Source organism: Salmo salar, chromosome ssa20 (assembly GCF_905237065.1).
Source record: "Salmo salar chromosome ssa20, Ssal_v3.1, whole genome shotgun sequence".
In the NCBI taxonomy this organism is placed as follows: domain Eukaryota; kingdom Metazoa; phylum Chordata; class Actinopteri; order Salmoniformes; family Salmonidae; genus Salmo; species Salmo salar.
Genome location: NC_059461.1, coordinates 88,303,781 through 88,323,198, shown reverse-complemented (window position 1 = coordinate 88,323,198; position 19,418 = coordinate 88,303,781). Strand labels below are relative to the sequence as shown.

At 49.1% G+C, this 19,418-nt stretch overlaps 1 protein-coding gene across 5 annotated transcripts in view; it reads right to left on the bottom strand.

Moving 5' to 3' along the window:
* Positions 1-19,418, bottom strand: part of LOC106581516 (collagen alpha-1(XXVI) chain) — a 78,330-nt gene that overhangs the window by 48,833 nt on the left and 10,079 nt on the right. Inside the window, exon 1 of one of the 5 annotated variants that reach the window (XM_045704080.1) lies at positions 7,147-7,351. The exons of the other annotated variants lie outside the window; for them this stretch is intronic. Coding sequence (XP_045560036.1) covers positions 7,147-7,150 — 4 coding nt within the window. The 5' untranslated portion in view covers positions 7,151-7,351. Of the gene's footprint in view, positions 1-7,146; positions 7,352-19,418 lie in introns of those variants that run through there. 5 annotated transcript variants of the gene reach the window in all.

The following is a 19,418-nucleotide window of genomic DNA, read 5'->3' as shown; positions in this document are numbered from 1 at the left end:
CTAGCACCGATAATGCAGTGCCTTAGACTGCTCGGGAGCCCAATATGATAAACGCTACTACACATTATGCACCACAGAACACATAAAGTCCATAGACGTCACACCCTGATCTGTTTCACCTGTCCTTGTGCTTGTCTCCACCCCCCTCCAGGTGTCGCCCATCTTCCCAATTATCCCCTGTGTATTTATACTTGTGTTTTCTGTCTGTCTGTGCCAGTTTGTCTTGTTTGCCAAGTCAACAAGCGGTTTTCTCCTAGCTCCTGGTTTTTCTAGTCTCTGTTTTTCCCTCATCCTCCTGGTTCTGACCCTTGCCTGTCCTGACTCTGAGCCCGCCTGCCTGACCCTTGCCTGTCCTGACTCTGAGCCCGCCTGCCTGACCCTTGCCTGTCCTGACTCTGAGCCCGCCTGCCTGACCCTTGCCTGTCCTGACTCTGAGCCCGCCTGCCTGACCCTTGCCTGTCCTGACTTTGAGCCCGCCTGCCTGACCATTCTGCCTGTCCCTGACCTCTAGCCTGCCTGCTACCCTGCACCGTTTTGGACTCTGAACAGGTTATGAACCCTTGCCTGTCCCCGACCTGCCTTTTTCCTACCCCTTGGACTATAATAAATATCAGAGCTCAAACCATCTGCCTCCCATGTCTGCATCTGGGTCTTGCCTTCTGTCGTTATAATAGATGTAGCTAGCTATATTCTCTCTCTGGTAAATAAATGAAACTAGCTCCAATAGGCTAATAGTTTTGGAGTGTGAACTGTATTACTGTACTGTATTGTATTATACTGTATTATATGGACTGGAATTATGTACCTCGTTCAAGTCAGGGGTTAGCTAAGAGAACATGCAATTTTGGTGCAGCACATACGGCCTACAAAGTTTAGGCTAGCAAATTTGATTTTAATTTTGAAATACAATAGGGTCTATTTGTATAGTTAGTAGGCTGACGCATATACAGTGCATTCGGAAAGTATTCAGACCCCTTGACTTTTTCCACATTTTGTTAGGTTACAGCCTTACTCTAAAATTGATTTTTAAAAAGAATCCTCAGCAATCAAACAATACCACATAATGACTAAGCGGAAAAAATACCTTATTTACAGAATTCAGAACCTATGAGAACCTTTGCTATGAGACTCGAAATTGAGCTCAGGTGCATTCTGTTTCCATTGATCATCCTTGAGATGTTTCTACAACTTGATTGGAGTCCACCTGTGGTAAATTCAATTGATTTGACATGATTTGGAAATGCACACACCTGTCTATGTAAGGTCCAACAGTTGACAGTGCATGTCAGAGCAAAAACCAAGCCATGAGGTCGAAGGAACTGTCCGTAGAGCTCCAAGACAGGATTGTGTCGAGGCACAGATCTGGGGAAGGGTACCAAAACATTTCTGAAGCATTGAAGTTCCCCAAGAACACAGTGGCCTCCATAATTCTTGAATGGAAGAAGTTTGGAACCACCAAGACTCTTCCTAGAGCTGGCCACCCGGCCAAACTGAGCAATCGGAGGAGAAGGGCCTTGGTCAGGAAGGTGACCAAGAACCCAATGGTCACTCTGACAGACCTCTAGAGTTCCTCTGTGGAGATGGGAGCAGTACTCCACCAATAAGGCCTTTATGGTAGAGTGGCCAGACGGAAGCCACTCCTCAGTAAAAGGCACATGACAGCCCACTTGGAGTTTGCCAAAAGGCACCTAAAGACTCTCAAACCATGAGAAACAAGATTCTCTGGTCTGATGAAACCAAGATTGAACTCTTTGGCCTGATTGCTAAGCATCACATCTGGAGGAAACCTGGCACCATCCTTACCGTGAAGCATGGTGGTGGCATCATCATGCTGTGGGGATGTTTTTCAGCGGCAGGGGCTGGGAGACTAGTCAGGATCGAGGGAAATATGAATGGAGCAAAGTACAGAGAGATCCTTGATGATAACCTGCTCCAGAGCGCTCAAGACCTCAGATTGGGGCGAATTTTCACCTTCCAACAGGATAATGACCCTAAGCACACAGCCAAGACAACATAAGAGTGGCTTTGGGACAAGTCTCTGAATGTCCTTGAGTGGCCCAGCCAGAGTCCGGACTTGAACACAATCGAACATCTCTGGAGACCTGAAAATAGCTGTGCAGAGACACTCCCCATCCAACCTGACAGAGCTTGAGAGGATCTGCAGGGAAGAATTGGAGAAACTCCCCAAATACAGGTATGCCAAGCTTGTAGCGTCATACCCAAGAAGAATGGAGGCTGTAATCACTGCCAAAGGTGCTTCAACAAAGTACTGAGTGAAGGGTCTGAATAATTATGTAAATGTCATATTTCAGTTTGAAATGTTTAATAAATTAGCAAAAGATTGTTAAAACCAGTTTTTACTTTGTCATTATGGGGTATTGTGATGTCATTATGGGGTATTGTGTGTAGATTGATGGGGAAATAATCATGTTATTAGCCTACCTTCTCTTTATCTCTCTATTGTTGTTTCATTCCTTACTCGCCTTCAAACGTTAAATGAAATACGTTTCGTTGTCCTTATCTTCATCATTCCAATGACATCCTTGAATAATATAGGACTAGAATTAGATGCAGAATGCTTTCACTTCTCTTTATTTTTGAATTATTATGGGTCTGAATAAATAACTGCTATAGCCTACCGTTATCGGCATTCGCTCTTCTTACAAACCATCCTTTCTATTGTCTGACGTATTTAACATAGAGGAAAAAAAGAGCTTGCGTCCCTCTTCGAAGTCTATTTGTATAAGAAATGCTAAACAAAATTATATCCAGCAAGCTGTTCTAGTCTAGTTTTTCCTGCATGGGACTACAAGAGCAAAGGAGTGTTTTTTAAGGAGAGAGGCCAGTGGAGCACAGGTGATTGCTTATTGCGCAAAAGACAGAGGCTATAAGTTAGAAGCTTATTATGCATAACCCATCATTAGCTAAATATAAGGATAATACTGCATTGAATGTATTACCTGAAAGAGGTAGGCTAGGACATAGGGCTATAGATCAATCTAGAACAGAAGTATCTATTTTGGATTGTAATTTGAATGGAGTTGGTAGGCTTGCATCACTGGGCAGCTCACGGCTGGGTTTCCCTTTGTAGTCCGTAATAGTTTGCAAGCCATGCCACATCCGACGAGCATCAGAACTGGTGTAGTAGGATTCAATCTTGATGCTTTGCTTGTTTGATGGTTCATCTGACGGCATAACTGGATTTCTACAAATGTCCGGATTCGTGTCCCGCTCCTTGAAAGCAGCAGCTCTAGCCTTTAGCTCGATGCAGAGGTTGCCTGTAATCCATGGCTTCTGGTATGGTCACTGTGGGGACGACGTGGTTGACGCCCTTATTGATGAAGCCGTTGACTGAGGTGGTATACTCCTCAATGCCATTGGATGAATCCCGGAACATATTCCAGTCTGTGCTAGCAAAACAGTCCTGTAGCGTAGCATCCGCATCATCTGACCACGTCCGTATTGAGCAAGTCACTGATACTTCCTGCTTAAGTTTTTGCTTATAAGCAGGAATCAGGAGGATAGAATTATGGTCAGATTTGCAAAATGAAGGGCAAGGGAGAGCTTCTCTGTGTGTGGAGTAAAGCGTCTCTAGAGTTTTTTTCCCCTCCTCTGGTTCCACATGTGACATACCGGTAGAAATGAGGTAAAACAGATTTAAGTTTCCCTGCATTAAAGTCCCCGGCCACTAGGAGCGCCGCTTCTGGATGAGCATTTTCTTGTTTGCTTATGGCCTTATACAGCTCGTTGAGTGCGGTCTTATTGCCAGCATCGGTTTGTGGTGGTAAATAGACGGCTACAAAAAATATAGATGAGAACTCTCTTGGTAGATAGTGTGGTCTACAGCTTATCATGAGGTACTCTACCTCAGGCCTGCAATACCTCGAGACTACCCTAATATTAGACATCGCGTACCAGCTGTTATTGACAAATAGACACACACCCCCAGCCCTCGTCTTACCAGATGTAGCTGTTCTATCCTGCCGATGCACGGAAAACCCAGCCAACTGTATATTATCCATGTCGTCCTTCAGCCACGACTCGGTGAAACATAAGATATTACAGTTTTTAATGTCCCGTTGGTAGGATAGTCTCGAACGGCGCTCAACTAGTTAATTCTCCAGTGATTGCACGTTGGCTAATAGAATGGATGGTAAAGGTGGATTACCCACTCGCCGACGAATTCTCACAAGGCACCCTGATCTCTTCCCCCTGTATTTCCTTCTTTTCTTCATGTGAATGACAGGGATTTGGGCCTTGTCCGAGAGCAACACTGTATCCTTCACGTCCGACTCATTAAAGAGAAAATCTTCGTCCAGTACGAGGTGAGTAATCGCTGTCCTGGTATCCAGATACTCTTTTTGGTCATAAGAGACGGTAGCATCAACATTATGTACAAAATAAGTTATAATTTGAAAAAAAAAATCGCTAAATAGCACAATTGGTTAGGAGCCCGTAAAACGGTAGCCATCCCCTCCGGCGCCATTCTTGTAATATATATATATATATATAGTAACCGATGTGAAATAGCTAGTTAGTTAGCGGTGGTGCGCGCTAATAGCGTTTCAATCAGTGACGTCACTCGCTCTGAGACTTGAAGTAGGGTTTCCCCTTGCGTTGCATTGCAAGGCTTTTGTGGCGCGATGGGTAACGATGCTTCGTGGATGTCAGTTGTTGATGGTTCGAGCCCAGGTTGGGGCGAAGAGAGGGACGGAACCTACACTGTTACATATATATATATATATATATATATATATATATATTTTATCTATACAATTAAAAAACAAGGTGACCCCTGAAAGCCAGATGGAGATGGGTAAACTAGATGCACATTCCATCTTTATATTACTATAGCATAGGCTAATGCAGGCCTACCTGTCACACGGAGAAAAGTTACCATGATGAGATGATAGGTCTACATCCAATGTGAACCGCACTCCACCCTGAGATGGGCTGTCTGTCCCCACCCTGAGATGGGCTGTCTGTCCCCACCCTGAGATGGGTTGTCTGTCCCCACCCTGAGATGGGCTGTCTGTCCCCACCCTGAGATGGGTTGTCTGTCCCCACCCTGAGATGGGCTGTCTGTCCCCACCCTGAGATGGGCTGTCTGTCCCCACCCTGAGATGGGCTGTCTGTCCCCACCCTGAGATGGGCTGTCTGTCCCCACCCTGAGATGGGCTGTCTGTCCCCACCCTGAGATTGGCTGTCTGTCCCCACCCTGAGATGGGCTGTCTGTCCCCACCCTGAGATGGGCTGTCTGTCCCCACTCTGAGCGTTGATTCCTCATGCAGAGGCCGTAGAGAAGTCAGATTTAGACATTGCATATCATTTAACAGTTCCATTTCATGCAATGCTGTTTATATAAATAATTTATTATGACTTACCAGTTTCTCGCAGTTATTTATCCCGGGAAAAGGGAGAGGTTTTGGGCGGTAAATCCCAGTAAATCTCGGTCACCGGGTCCCCCCCATTCAACCCTAACACACACACACACACACACGCACACGCACACGCACACGCACACACACACGCACGCACACGCACACGCACACACACACACACACACCCACACACACAGACACACACACACACACGCACACACACACACTGTCATTCTCTCATGCTCTCAGAATGCAATGGTTCATCAGTTCACCATCCAGACGGCTTCACAACCAAAACATCCTCATCTGGTCCAGGACACTACAACTACAGACTGTTGATCCACACCTTATCTGGCCCAGGACACTACAACTACAGACTGTTGATCCACACCTTATCTGGCCCAGGACACTACAACTACAGACTGCTCAGATAGATGCCCTTAGGACACAGACAGACTGACAGGTCCAGGACCAGGTATGGCTCTCCCCAAACACCTAGGGGTCATTGGTAACTGTCTAGCTTATGTCTGCTCTCAGAACAGCCAGAGACAGAGACATTACTTATCATGCCCTCTCACATGGGGGATATGGTGCTGTTTTATCACTTTAACTGAGAAGAGAGGAAAGACTGAATGGAGGAGAGAGAGAGGGTAGGTAGAGATGGACAGGGAGAGAGATATGGAAAAGAGAACCCAGGGAAAGAGAGAATAAGGAGAGCTGAGGGACGAGAGGAAGGGAGAGCTGAGGGAGGAGGAAAGGAAGGGAGAGCTGAGGGAGGAGGAGAGTAAGGGAGAGCTGAGGGAGGAGGAGAGGAAGGTAGAGCTGAGGGAGGAGGAGAGGAAAGGAAAAGCTGAGGGAGGAGGAGAGGAAGGGACAGCTGAGGGAGGAGGAAAGGAAGGGACAGCTGAGGGAGGAGGAGAGGATGGGAGAGCTGAGGGAGGAGGAGAGGAGGGAGAGCTGAGGGAGGAGGAGAGGAAGGGAGAGCTGAGGGAGGAGGAGAGGAAGGGACAGCTGAGGGAGGAGGAGAGGAAAGGAAAGGAAAAGCTGAGGGAGGAGGAGAGGAAGGGAGCGCTGAGGGAGGAGGAGAGGAAGGGAGAGCTGAGGGAGGAGGAAAGGAAGGGAGAGCTGAGGGAGGAGGAGAGGAAGGGAGAGCTGAGGGAGGAGGAAAGGAAGGGAGAGCTAAGGATGGAGTAGAGGAAGGGAGAGCTGAGGGAGGAGGAAAGGAAGGGAGAGCTGAGGGAGGAGGAGAGGAAGGGAGAGCTGAGGGAGGAGGAAAGGAAGGGAGAGCTGAGGGTGGAGGAGAGGAAGGGAGAGCTAAGGATGGAGTAGAGGAAGGGAGAGCTGAGGGAGGAGGAGAGGAAGGGAGAGCTAAGGATGGAGGAGAGGAAGGGAGAGCTGAGGGAGGAGGAGAGGAAGGGAGAGCTAAGGATGGAGGAGAGGAAGGGAGAGCTGAGGGAGGAGGAGAGGAAGGGAGAGCTGAGGGAGGAGGAGAGGAAGGGACAGCTGAGGGAGGAGGAAAGGAAGGGAGAGCTGAGGGAGGAGGAGAGGAAGGGACAGTTGAGGGAGGAGGAGAGGAAGGGACAGCTGAGGGAGGAGGAGAGGATGGAAGAGCTGAGGGAGGAGGAGAGGAAAGGAAAGAAAAAGCTGAGGGAGTTGGAGAGACAATGAGAGCTAGAGAGGAGAGGTGTTGAATGACTAAATGAACAATGAAGCGCTGCCAATATTAAACCCTACAAAACTCGTAAACGTGCAGAGCAAAGCTCACCCATAGCGTTTCAGGAATACATGATTGACAGCCGAATAATTCCTCCTAAATGGATCTTCATATTCTTTAAGTCCTCCCTCATTTGCTTGAAGCTCATCCTGGGTGTTAAGCTGTGGAAATGATTCAGGTTAACCTGCAGATTAGCAGAGTACATGGGAATATATTCCCTTCTCTTGACAGGATTTGGGAATAGAAAGATTATCTCCACAGTAAGTGTTGCTGAAGTTTTGGTCAAATATGCAGGAGTTTAGAGGTTGTCTATTCTTGCTGAAGTTTTGGTAGAGTATGTGGGAGTTTTATTGAGTTGCCAGTAAGGCGACTCCGGGTTAGGTCCTGGCATTGTTGCTACATAACTTCCTCCTCACACAGCCCCATTACCTTGTTAAAGTGTGAGATAGGCATCAAGGTGCCGCTACGACAGAGTGGAGAAGAGACAGGGGCCAACGGCAGCTAAATTACTTCCACATTTCTCCCAAATGTTTTCCATGCTGTCATGTGTCTGCACTACGCACACTGACCCATGTACACACAAGCAGGAAACACACACACATACACACATTTTTCCTGCCTCAGCAAAAATCCATTGTAGAAACATTGATTGAGAACATAAATTATATATGGTGGTTTATTTTCTAGAGAGGAAGATGTTTATTTTATAGAGGAAGATGAGTTTATTATATAGAGAGGAAGATGAGTTTACTTTCTAGAGAGGAAGATGAGAGTAAAGGGACTAAGGCTAAAAGAAGAGAAGAAAAGAGGAACGACAGAAGAGAGGAGGAGAGAGGAGGAGAGAGGAGGAGAGAGAGTAGAGAGAGGAGGAGAGAGGAGGAGAGTAGAGAGGAGGAGAGAGGAGAGAGAGGAGGAGAGAGGAGGAGAGAAGAGGAGGAGAGAGGAGGAGAGAGGAGGAGAGAGGAGGAGAGAGGGAGGAGAGAGGAGAGAGGAGGAGAGAGGAGAGAGGAGGAGAGAGGAGGAGAGAGAGAGGAGGAGAGAGGAGGAGAGAGGAGGAGAGTGGAGGAGAGAGGAGAGAGGAGGAGAGAGGAGGAGAGTGGAGGAGAGAGGAGGAGAGAGGAGAGAGAGGAGGAGAGAGGAGAGAGAGGAGGAGAGAGGAGGCGAGTGGAGGAGAGAGGAGGAGAGAGGAGGAGAAAGGAGAGAGAGGAGGAAAGAGGAGGAGAGAGGAGAGAGGAGGAGAGAGGAGGAGAGAGGAGAGAGAGGAGGAGAGAGGAGAGAGAGGAGGAGAGAGGAGGATAGAAGAGAGAGGAGAGAAAGGAGGAGAGAAAGGAGGAGAGAGGAGGAGAGAGGAGAGAGAGGAGGAGAGAGGGGAGAGAGGAGGAGAGAGGGGAGAGGAGGAGAGAATAGAGGAGGAGAGAAAAGGAGAGAGGACAACAAGTCGGCAGTTTGATTGATGTATAAGCAGACTTCTCAAATATCCACCATGACCCAGCCGCCAGAGGACAACACAGACAGGGCTGAGAAAACAATGTATTGGCCTTCAGAGTTTATTAGTGGGGCTCAACAGAACGTGTCTCATCGATGGCACTGATCTAGGATCACCTTACCTTCCCAAAACCTTTACGTAACCATTAGGGTGGGGATATGCCAGACTGACCGTACAGGGGAAATGTTCAGTTGCTCCATCCATTAAAGTTGGTGCCCAGTGGGAAGCTTTTTTTACTTCAATGTTTGTAAACAAAGTAAATGTAAACAAACACTATAGCCTCAAGTGGTTACATTTCTCCAACACAATCACTCAACTGTTTACCGAAACAGGGGCGGGGAGTACCTCTTTGTTATTGTTTCTACTGCTGATTGCCGCTTTAAATCAATGTGTTGGGACTACCTAATCCTCCTATGCAACTAAGGCAGGTGGCTGGTCTGTAAAGTTAATCCAGAGAGAATCACATCGAACCAAAACCATTTTGGATCACTTCTGGACTATAGAGACAACCAAAAGGACTACAGACACAACCAAAAGGACTACAGAGACAACCAAAAGGACTACAGAGACAACCAAAAGGACTACAGAGACAACCAAAAGGACTACAGAGACAACCAAAAGGACTACAGAGACAACCAAAAGGACTACAGAGACAACCAAAAGGACTACAGACAACCAAAAGGACTACAGACAACCAAAGGACTACAGAGACAACCAAAAGGACTACAGATACAACCAAAAGGACTACAGACAACCAAAAGGACTACAGAGACAACCAAAAGGACTACAGAGACAACCAAAAGGACTACAGACACAACCAAAAGTACTATAGAGACAACCAAAAGGACTACAGACACAACCAAAAGGACTACAGACAACCAAAAAGGACTACAAAAGGAAACACAATTTTTCTAGAAGTGTAATAAGGGTTGCTAACAGGCTGATTGGTCCGCTATTTGAGCCAGCAAAGGGGGCTTTACTATTCTTGGGTAGCTGAATGACTTTTGCTTCCCTCCAGGCCTGAGGGCAACACGCTCTCTAGTCGGCTTAAATTGAAGATGTGGCAAATAGGAGTGGCAATATCGTCTGCTATTATCCTCAGTCATTTTCCATCCAGATTGTCAGACCCTGGTGGCTTGTCATTGTTGATAGACAACTATACGTTTTTCACTTCTTCCACACTGACTTTATGGAATTACAATTCTTGTCTTTCATAATTTGGTCCGATATACTTGGATGTGTAGTGTCAGCGTTTGTTGCTGGCATGTCATGCCTAAGTTTTCTTATCTTGCCAATGAAAAAGTAATTAAGTAGTTGGCCATATCAGTGTGCTTTTTGATGAATGAGCCATGATGGAGCCGAGTACTGATAAAGAACGACACTGTTGTCTCTATCACCCCACGCTCCAAACTCCCTCTTTAATCAGTCTCACCCCATCTCTCCTTCACACCCCACGCTCCAAACTCCCTCTTTAATCAGTCTCACCCCATCTCTCCTTCACGCTCCAAACTCCCTCTTTTATCAGTCTCACCCCATCTCTCCTTCACGCCCCACGCTCCAAACTCCCTCTTTAATCAGTCTCACCCCATCTCTCCTTCACAGCCAACGCTCCAAACTCCCTCTTTAATCAGTCTCACCCCATCTCTCCTTCACACCCCACGCTCCAAACTCCCTCTTTAATCAGTCTCACCCCATATCTCCTTCACGCTCCAAACTCCCTCTTTTATCAGTCTCACCCCATCTCTCCTTCACGCCCCACGCTCCAAACTCCCTCTTTAATCAGTCTCACCCCATCTCTCCTTCACACCCCACGCTCCAAACACCCTCTTTAATCAGTCTCACCCCATCTCTCCTTCAGACCCCATCTCTCCTTCACACACCACGCTCCAAACTCCCTCTTTAATCAGTCTCACCCCATCTCTCCTTCACGCTCCAAACTCCCTCTTTTATCAGTCTCACCCCATCTCTCCTTCACGCCCCACGCTCCAAACTCCCTCTTTAATCAGTCTCACCCCATCTCTCCTTCACACCCCACGCTCCAAACTCCCTCTTTAATCAGTCTCACCCCATCTCTCCTTCACACCCCATCTCTCCTTCACACACCACGCTCCAAACTCCCTCTTTAATCAGTCTCACCCCATCTCTCCTTCACGCTCCAAACTCCCTCTTTAATCAGTCTCACCCCATCTCTCCTTCACGCCCCACGCTCCAAACTCCCTCTTTAATCAGTCTCACCCCATCTCTCCTTCATGCTCCAAACTCCCTCTTTAATCAGTCTCACCCCATCTCTCCTTCACACCCCATCTCTCCTTCACACACCACGCTCCAAACTCCCTCTTTAATCAGTCTCACCCCATCTCTCCTTCACGCTCCAAACTCCCTCTTTAATCAGTCTCACCCCATCTCTCCTTCACACCCCACGCTCCAAACTCCCTCTTTAATCAGTCTCACCCCATCTCTCCTTCACGCTCCAAACTCCCTCTTTAATCAGTCTCACCCCATTTCTCCTTCACACCCCACGCTCCAAACTTCCTCTTTAATCAGTCTCACCCCATCTCTCCTTCACACCCCACGCTCCAAACTCCCTCTTTAATCAGTCTCACCCCATCTCTCCTTCACCCCGCTCCAAACTCCCTCTTTAATCAGTCTCACCCCATCTCTCCTTCACACCCCACGCTCCAAACTCCCTCTTTAATCAGTCTCACCCCATCTCTCCTTCATCGCTCCAAACTCCCTCTTTAATCAGTCTCACCCTATCTCTCCTTCACACCCCATCTCTCCTTCACACCCCACGCTCCAAACTCCCTCTTTAATCAGTCTCACCCCATCTCTCCTTCACGCTCCAAACTCCCTCTTTAATCAGTCTCACCCCATCTCTCCTTCACGCTCCAAACTCCCTCTTTAATCAGTCTCACCCCATCTCTCCTTCACCGCTCCAAACACCCTCTTTAATCAGTCTCACCCCATCTCTCCTTCACACCCCACGCTCCAAACTCCCTCTTTAATCAGTCTCACCCCATCTCTCCTTCACGCCCCACGCTCCAAACTCCCTCTTTAATCAGTCTCACCCCATCTCTCCTTCACACCCCACGCTCCAAACACCCTCTTTAATCAGTCTCACCCCATCTCTCCTTCAGACCCCATCTCTCCTTCACACACCACGCTCCAAACTCCCTCTTTAATCAGTCTCACCCCATCTCTCCTTCACGCTCCAAACTCCCTCTTTTATCAGTCTCACCCCATCTCTCCTTCACGCCCCACGCTCCAAACTCCCTCTTTAATCAGTCTCACCCCATCTCTCCTTCACACCCCACGCTCCAAACTCCCTCTTTAATCAGTCTCACCCCATCTCTCCTTCACACCCCATCTCTCCTTCACACACCACGCTCCAAACTCCCTCTTTAATCAGTCTCACCCCATCTCTCCTTCACGCTCCAAACTCCCTCTTTAATCAGTCTCACCCCATCTCTCCTTCACACCCCACGCTCCAAACTCCCTCTTTAATCAGTCTCACCCCATCTCTCCTTCATGCTCCAAACTCCCTCTTTAATCAGTCTCACCCCATCTCTCCTGCACACCCCATCTCTCCTTCACACACCACGCTCCAAACTCCCTCTTTAATCAGTCTCACCCCATCTCTCCTTCACGCTCCAAACTCCCTCTTTAATCAGTCTCACCCCATCTCTCCTTCACACCCCACGCTCCAAACTCCCTCTTTAATCAGTCTCACCCCATCTCTCCTTCACGCTCCAAACTCCCTCTTTAATCAGTCTCACCCCATTTCTCCTTCACACCCCACGCTCCAAACTTCCTCTTTAATCAGTCTCACCCCATCTCTCCTTCACACCCCACGCTCCAAACTCCCTCTTTAATCAGTCTCACCCCATCTCTCCTTCACACCCCACGCTCCAAACTCCCTCTTTAATCAGTCTCACCCCATCTCTCCTTCACACCCCACGCTCCAAACTCCCTCTTTAATCAGTCTCACCCCATCTCTCCTTCATGCTCCAAACTCCCTCTTTAATCAGTCTCACCCTATCTCTCCTTCACACCCCATCTCTCCTTCACACCCCACGCTCCAAACTCCCTCTTTAATCAGTCTCACCCCATCTCTCCTTCACGCTCCAAACTCCCTCTTTAATCAGTCTCACCCCATCTCTCCTTCACGCTCCAAACTCCCTCTTTAATCAGTCTCACCCCATCTCTCCTTCACGCTCCAAACACCCTCTTTAATCAGTCTCACCCCATCTCTCCTTCACACCCCACGCTCCAAACTCCCTCTTTAATCAGTCTCACCCCATCTCTCCTTCACAGCCAACGCTCCAAACTCCCTCTTTAATCAGTCTCACCCCATCTCTTCTTCACACCCCAAACTCCCTCTTTAATCAGTCTCACCCCATCTCTCCTTCACACCCCAAACTCTCTCTTTAATCAGTCTCACCCCATCTCTCCTTCACAGCCAACGCTCCAAACTCCCTCTTTAATCAGTCTCACCCCATCTCTCCTTCACGGCCAACGCTCCAAACTCCCTCTTTAATCAGTCTCACCCCATCTCTCCTTCACACCCCACGCTCCAAACTCCCTCTTTAATCAGTCTCACCCCATCTCTCCTTCACACCCCACGCTCCAAACTCCCTCTTTAATCAGTCTCACCCCATCTCTCCTTCACACCCCACACCCCACGCTCCAAACTCCCTCTTTAATCAGTCTCACCCCATCTCTTTCACACCCACGCTCCAAACTCCCTCTTTAATCAGTCTCACCCCATCTCTCCTTCACACCCCACGCTCCAAACTCCCTCTTTAATCAGTCTCACCCCATCACTCCTTCACAGCCAACGCTCCAAACTCCCTCTTTAATCAGTCTCACCCCATCTCTCCTTCACGCTCCAAACTCCCTCTTTAATCAGTCTCACCCCATCTCTCCTTCACGCTCCAAACTCCCTCTTTAATCAGTCTCACCCCATCTCTCCTTCACACCCCACGCTCCAAACACCCTCTTTAATCAGTCTCACCCCATCTCTCCTTCACACCCCACGCTCCAAACTCCCTCTTTAATCAGTCTCACCCCATCTCTCCTTCACAGCCAACGCTCCAAACTCCCTCTTTAATCAGTCTCACCCCATCTCTCCTTCACACCCCAAACTCCCTCTTTAATCAGTCTCACCCCATCTCTCCTTCACACCCCAAACTCCCTCTTTAATCAGTCTCACCCCATCTCTCCTTCACACCCCACGCTCCAAACTTCCTCTTTAATCAGTCTCACCCCATCTCTCCTTCACACCCCACGCTCCAAACTCCCTCTTTAATCAGTCTCACCCCATCTCTCCTTCACACCCCACGCTCCAAACTCCCTCTTTTATCAGTCTCACCCCATCTCTCCTTCACACCCCACGCTCCAAACTCCCTTTTTAATCAGTCTTACCCCATCTCTCCTTCATGCTCCAAACTCCCTCTTTAATCAGTCTCACCCCATCTCTCCTTCACACCCCATCTCTCTTTCACACCCCACGCTCCAAACTCCCTCTTTAATCAGTCTCACCCCATCTCTCCTTCACGCTCCAAACTCCCTCTTTAATCAGTCTCACCCCATCTCTCCCTCACGCTCCAAACTCCCTCTTTAATCAGTCTCACCCCATCTCTCCTTCACACCCCAAACTCTCTCTTTAATCAGTCTCACCCCATCTCTCCTTCACAGCCAACGCTCCAAACTCCCTCTTTAATCAGTCTCACCCCATCTCTCCTTCACGGCCAACGCTCCAAACTCCCTCTTTAATCAGTCTCACCCCATCTCTCCTTCACACCCCACGCTCCAAACTCCCTCTTTAATCAGTCTCACCCCATCTCTCCTTCACACCCCACGCTCCAAACTCCCTCTTTAATCAGTCTCACCCCATCTCTCCTTCACACCCCACACCCCACGCTCCAAACTCCCTCTTTAATCAGTCTCACCCCATCTCTTTCACACCCACGCTCCAAACTCCCTCTTTAATCAGTCTCACCCCATCTCTCCTTCACACCCCACGCTCCAAACTCCCTCTTTAATCAGTCTCACCCCATCACTCCTTCACAGCCAACGCTCCAAACTCCCTCTTTAATCAGTCTCACCCCATCTCTCCTTCACGCTCCAAACTCCCTCTTTAATCAGTCTCACCCCATCTCTCCTTCACGCTCCAAACTCCCTCTTTAATCAGTCTCACCCCATCTCTCCTTCACACCCCACGCTCCAAACACCCTCTTTAATCAGTCTCACCCCATCTCTCCTTCACACCCCACGCTCCAAACTCCCTCTTTAATCAGTCTCACCCCATCTCTCCTTCACAGCCAACGCTCCAAACTCCCTCTTTAATCAGTCTCACCCCATCTCTCCTTCACACCCCAAACTCCCTCTTTAATCAGTCTCACCCCATCTCTCCTTCACACCCCAAACTCCCTCTTTAATCAGTCTCACCCCATCTCTCCTTCACACCCCACGCTCCAAACTTCCTCTTTAATCAGTCTCACCCCATCTCTCCTTCACACCCCACGCTCCAAACTCCCTCTTTAATCAGTCTCACCCCATCTCTCCTTCACACCCCACGCTCCAAACTCCCTCTTTTATCAGTCTCACCCCATCTCTCCTTCACACCCCACGCTCCAAACTCCCTTTTTAATCAGTCTTACCCCATCTCTCCTTCATGCTCCAAACTCCCTCTTTAATCAGTCTCACCCCATCTCTCCTTCACACCCCATCTCTCTTTCACACCCCACGCTCCAAACTCCCTCTTTAATCAGTCTCACCCCATCTCTCCTTCACGCTCCAAACTCCCTCTTTAATCAGTCTCACCCCATCTCTCCCTCACGCTCCAAACTCCCTCTTTAATCAGTCTCACCCCATCTCTCCTTCACACCCCAAACTCTCTCTTTAATCAGTCTCACCCCATCTCTCCTTCACAGCCAACGCTCCAAACTCCCTCTTTAATCAGTCTCACCCCATCTCTCCTTCACGGCCAACGCTCCAAACTCCCTCTTTAATCAGTCTCACCCCATCTCTCCTTCACACCCCACGCTCCAAACTCCCTCTTTAATCAGTCTCACCCCATCTCTCCTTCACACCCCACGCTCCAAACTCCCTCTTTAATCAGTCTCACCCCATCTCTCCTTCACACCCCACACCCCACGCTCCAAACTCCCTCTTTAATCAGTCTCACCCCATCTCTCTTCACACCCACGCTCCAAACTCCCTCTTTAATCAGTCTCACCCCATCTCTCCTTCACACCCCACGCTCCAAACTCCCTCTTTAATCAGTCTCACCCCATCACTCCTTCACAGCCAACGCTCCAAACTCCCTCTTTAATCAGTCTCACCCCATCTCTCCTTCACGCTCCAAACTCCCTCTTTAATCAGTCTCACCCCATCTCTCCTTCACGCTCCAAACTCCCTCTTTAATCAGTCTCACCCCATCTCTCCTTCACACCCCACGTTCCAAACACCCTCTTTAATCAGTCTCACCCCATCTCTCCTTCACACCCCACGCTCCAAACTCCCTCTTTAATCAGTCTCACCCCATCTCTCCTTCACAGCCAATGCTCCAAACTCCCTCTTTAATCAGTCTCACCCCATTTCTCCTTCACACCCCAAACTCCCTCTTTAATCAGTCTCACCCCATCTCTCCTTCACACCCCAAACTCCCTCTTTAATCAGTCTCACCCCATCTCTCCTTCACACCCCACGCTCCAAACTTCCTCTTTAATCAGTCTCACCCCATCTCTCCTTCACACCCCACGCTCCAAACTCCCTCTTTAATCAGTCTCACCCCATCTCTCCTTCACACCCCACGCTCCAAACTCCCTCTTTTATCAGTCTCACCCCATCTCTCCTTCACACCCCACGCTCCAAACTCCCTTTTTAATCAGTCTTACCCCATCTCTCCTTCATGCTCCAAACTCCCTCTTTAATCAGTCTCACCCCATCTCTCCTTCACACCCCATCTCTCCTTCACACCCCACGCTCCAAACTCCCTCTTTAATCAGTCTCACCCCATCTCTCCTTCACGCTCCAAACTCCCTCTTTAATCAGTCTCACCCCATCTCTCCCTCACGCTCCAAACTCCCTCTTTAATCAGTCTCACCCCATCTCTCCTTCACGCTCCAAACACCCTCTTTAATCAGTCTCACCCCATCTCTCCTTCACACCCCACGCTCCAAACTCCCTCTTTAATCAGTCTCACCCCATCTCTCCTTCACAGCCAACGCTCCAAACTCCCTCTTTAATCAGTCTCACCCCATCTCTCCTTCACACCCCAAACTCCCTCTTTAATCAGTCTCACCCCATCTCTCCTTCACACCCCAAACTCCCTCTTTAATCAGTCTCACCCCATCTCTCCTTCACAGCCAACGCTCCAAACTCCCTCTTTAATCAGTCTCACCCCATCTCTCCTTCACGGCCAACGCTCCAAACTCCCTCTTTAATCAGTCTCACCCCATCTCTCCTTCACACCCCACGCTACAAACTCCCTCTTTAATCAGTCTCACCCCATCTCTCCTTCACACCCCACGCTCCAAACTCCCTCTTTAATCAGTCTCACCCCATCTCTCCTTCACACCCCACACCCCACGCTCCAAACTCCCTCTTTAATCAGTCTCACCCCATCTCTTTCACACCCCACGCTCCAAACTCCCTCTTTAATCAGTCTCACCCCATCTCTCCTTCACACCCCACGCTCCAAACTCCCTCTTTAATCAGTCTCACCCCATCTCTCCTTCACACCCCACGCTCCAAACTCCCTCTTTAATCAGTCTCACCCCATCTCTCCTTCACACTCCACGCTCCAAACTCCCTCTTTAATCAGTCTCACCCCATCTCTCCTTCATGCTCCAAACTCCCTCTTTAATCAGTCTCACCCCATCTCTCCTTCACACCCCATCTCTCCTTCACACCCCACGCTCCAAACTCCCTCTTTAATCAGTCTCACCCCATCTCTCCTTCACGCTCCAAACTCCCTCTTTAATCAGTCTCACCCCATCTCTCCTTCACGCTCCAAACTCCCTCTTTAATCAGTCTCACCCCATCTCTCCTTCACGCTCCAAACACCCTCTTTAATCAGTCTCACCCCATCTCTCCTTCACACCCCACGCTCCAAACTCCCTCTTTAATCAGTCTCACCCCATCTCTCCTTCACAGCCAACGCTCCAAACTCCCTCTTTAATCAGTCTCACCCCATCTCTCCTTCACACCCCAAACTCCCTCTTTATTCAGTCTCACCCCATCTCTCCTTCACACCCCAAACTCCCTCTTTAATCAGTCTCACCCCATCTCTCCTTCACAGCCAACGCTCCAAACTCCCTCTTTAATCAGTCTCACCCCATCTCTCCTTCACGGCCAATGCTCCAAACTCCCTCTTTAATCAGTCTCACCCCATCTCTCCTTCACAACCCCACGCTCCAAACTCCCTCTTTAATCAGTCTCACCCCATCTCTCCTTCACACCCCACGCTCCAAACTCCCTCTTTAATCAGTCTCACCCCATCTCTCCTTCACACCCCACACCCCACACTCCAAACTCCCTCTTTAATCAGTCTCACCCCATCTTTTTCACACCCCACGCTCCAAACTCCCTCTTTAATCAGTCTCACCCCATCTCTCCTTCACACCCCACGCTCCAAACTCCCTCTTTAATCAGTCTCACCCCATCTCTCCTTCACAGCCAACGCTCCAAACTCCCTCTTTAATCAGTCTCACCCCATCTCTCCTTCACGCTCCAAACTCCCTCTTTAATCAGTCTCACCCCATCTCTCCTTCACACCCCACGCTCCAAACACCCTCTTTAATCAGTCTCACCCCATCTCTCCTTCACACCCCACGCTCCAAACTCCCTCTTTAATCAGTCTCACCCCATCTCTCCTTCACAGCCATCGCTCCAAACTCCCTCTTTAATCAGTCTCACCCCATCTCTCCTTCACACCCCAAACTCCCTCTTTAATCAGTCTCACCCCATCTCTCCTTCACACCCCAAACTCCCTCTTTAATCAGTCTCACCCCATCTCTCCTTCACACCCCAAACTCCCTCTTTAATCAGTCTCACCCCATCTCTCCTTCACACCCCACGGTCCAAACTCCCTCTTTAATCAGTCTCACCCCATCTCTCCTTCACACCCCACGCTCCAAACTCCCTCTTTAATCAGTCTCACCCCATCTCTCCTTCACACCCCACGCTCCAAACTCCCTCTTTAATCAGTCTCACCCCATCTCTCCTTCACACCCCACGCTCCAAACTCCCTCTTTAATCAGTCTCACCCCATCTCTCCTTCACACCCCACGCTCCAAACTCCCTCTTTAATCAGTCTCACCCCATCACTCCTTCACACCCCACGCTCCAAACTCCCTCTTTAATCAGTCTCACCCCATCTCTCCTTCACACCCCACACCCCACGCTCCAAACTCCCTCTTTAATCAGTCTCACCCCATCTCTTTCACACCCCACGCTCCAAACTCCCTCTTTAATCAGTCTCACCCCATCTCTCCTTCACACCCCACGCTCCAAACTCCCTCTTTAATCAGTCTCACCCCATCTCTCCTTCACAGCCAACGCTCCAAACTCCCTCTTTAATCAGTCTCACCCCATCTCTCCTTCACGCTCCAAACTCCCTCTTTAATCAGTCTCACCACATCTCTCCTTCACGCTCCAAACTCCCTCTTTAATCAGTCTCACCCCATCTCTCCTTCACACCCCACGCTCCATACACCCTCTTTAATCAGTCTCACCCCATCTCTCCTTCACACCCCACGCTCCAAACTCCCTCTTTAATCAGTCTCACCCCATCTCTCCTTCACAGCCAACGCTCCAAACTCCCTCTTTA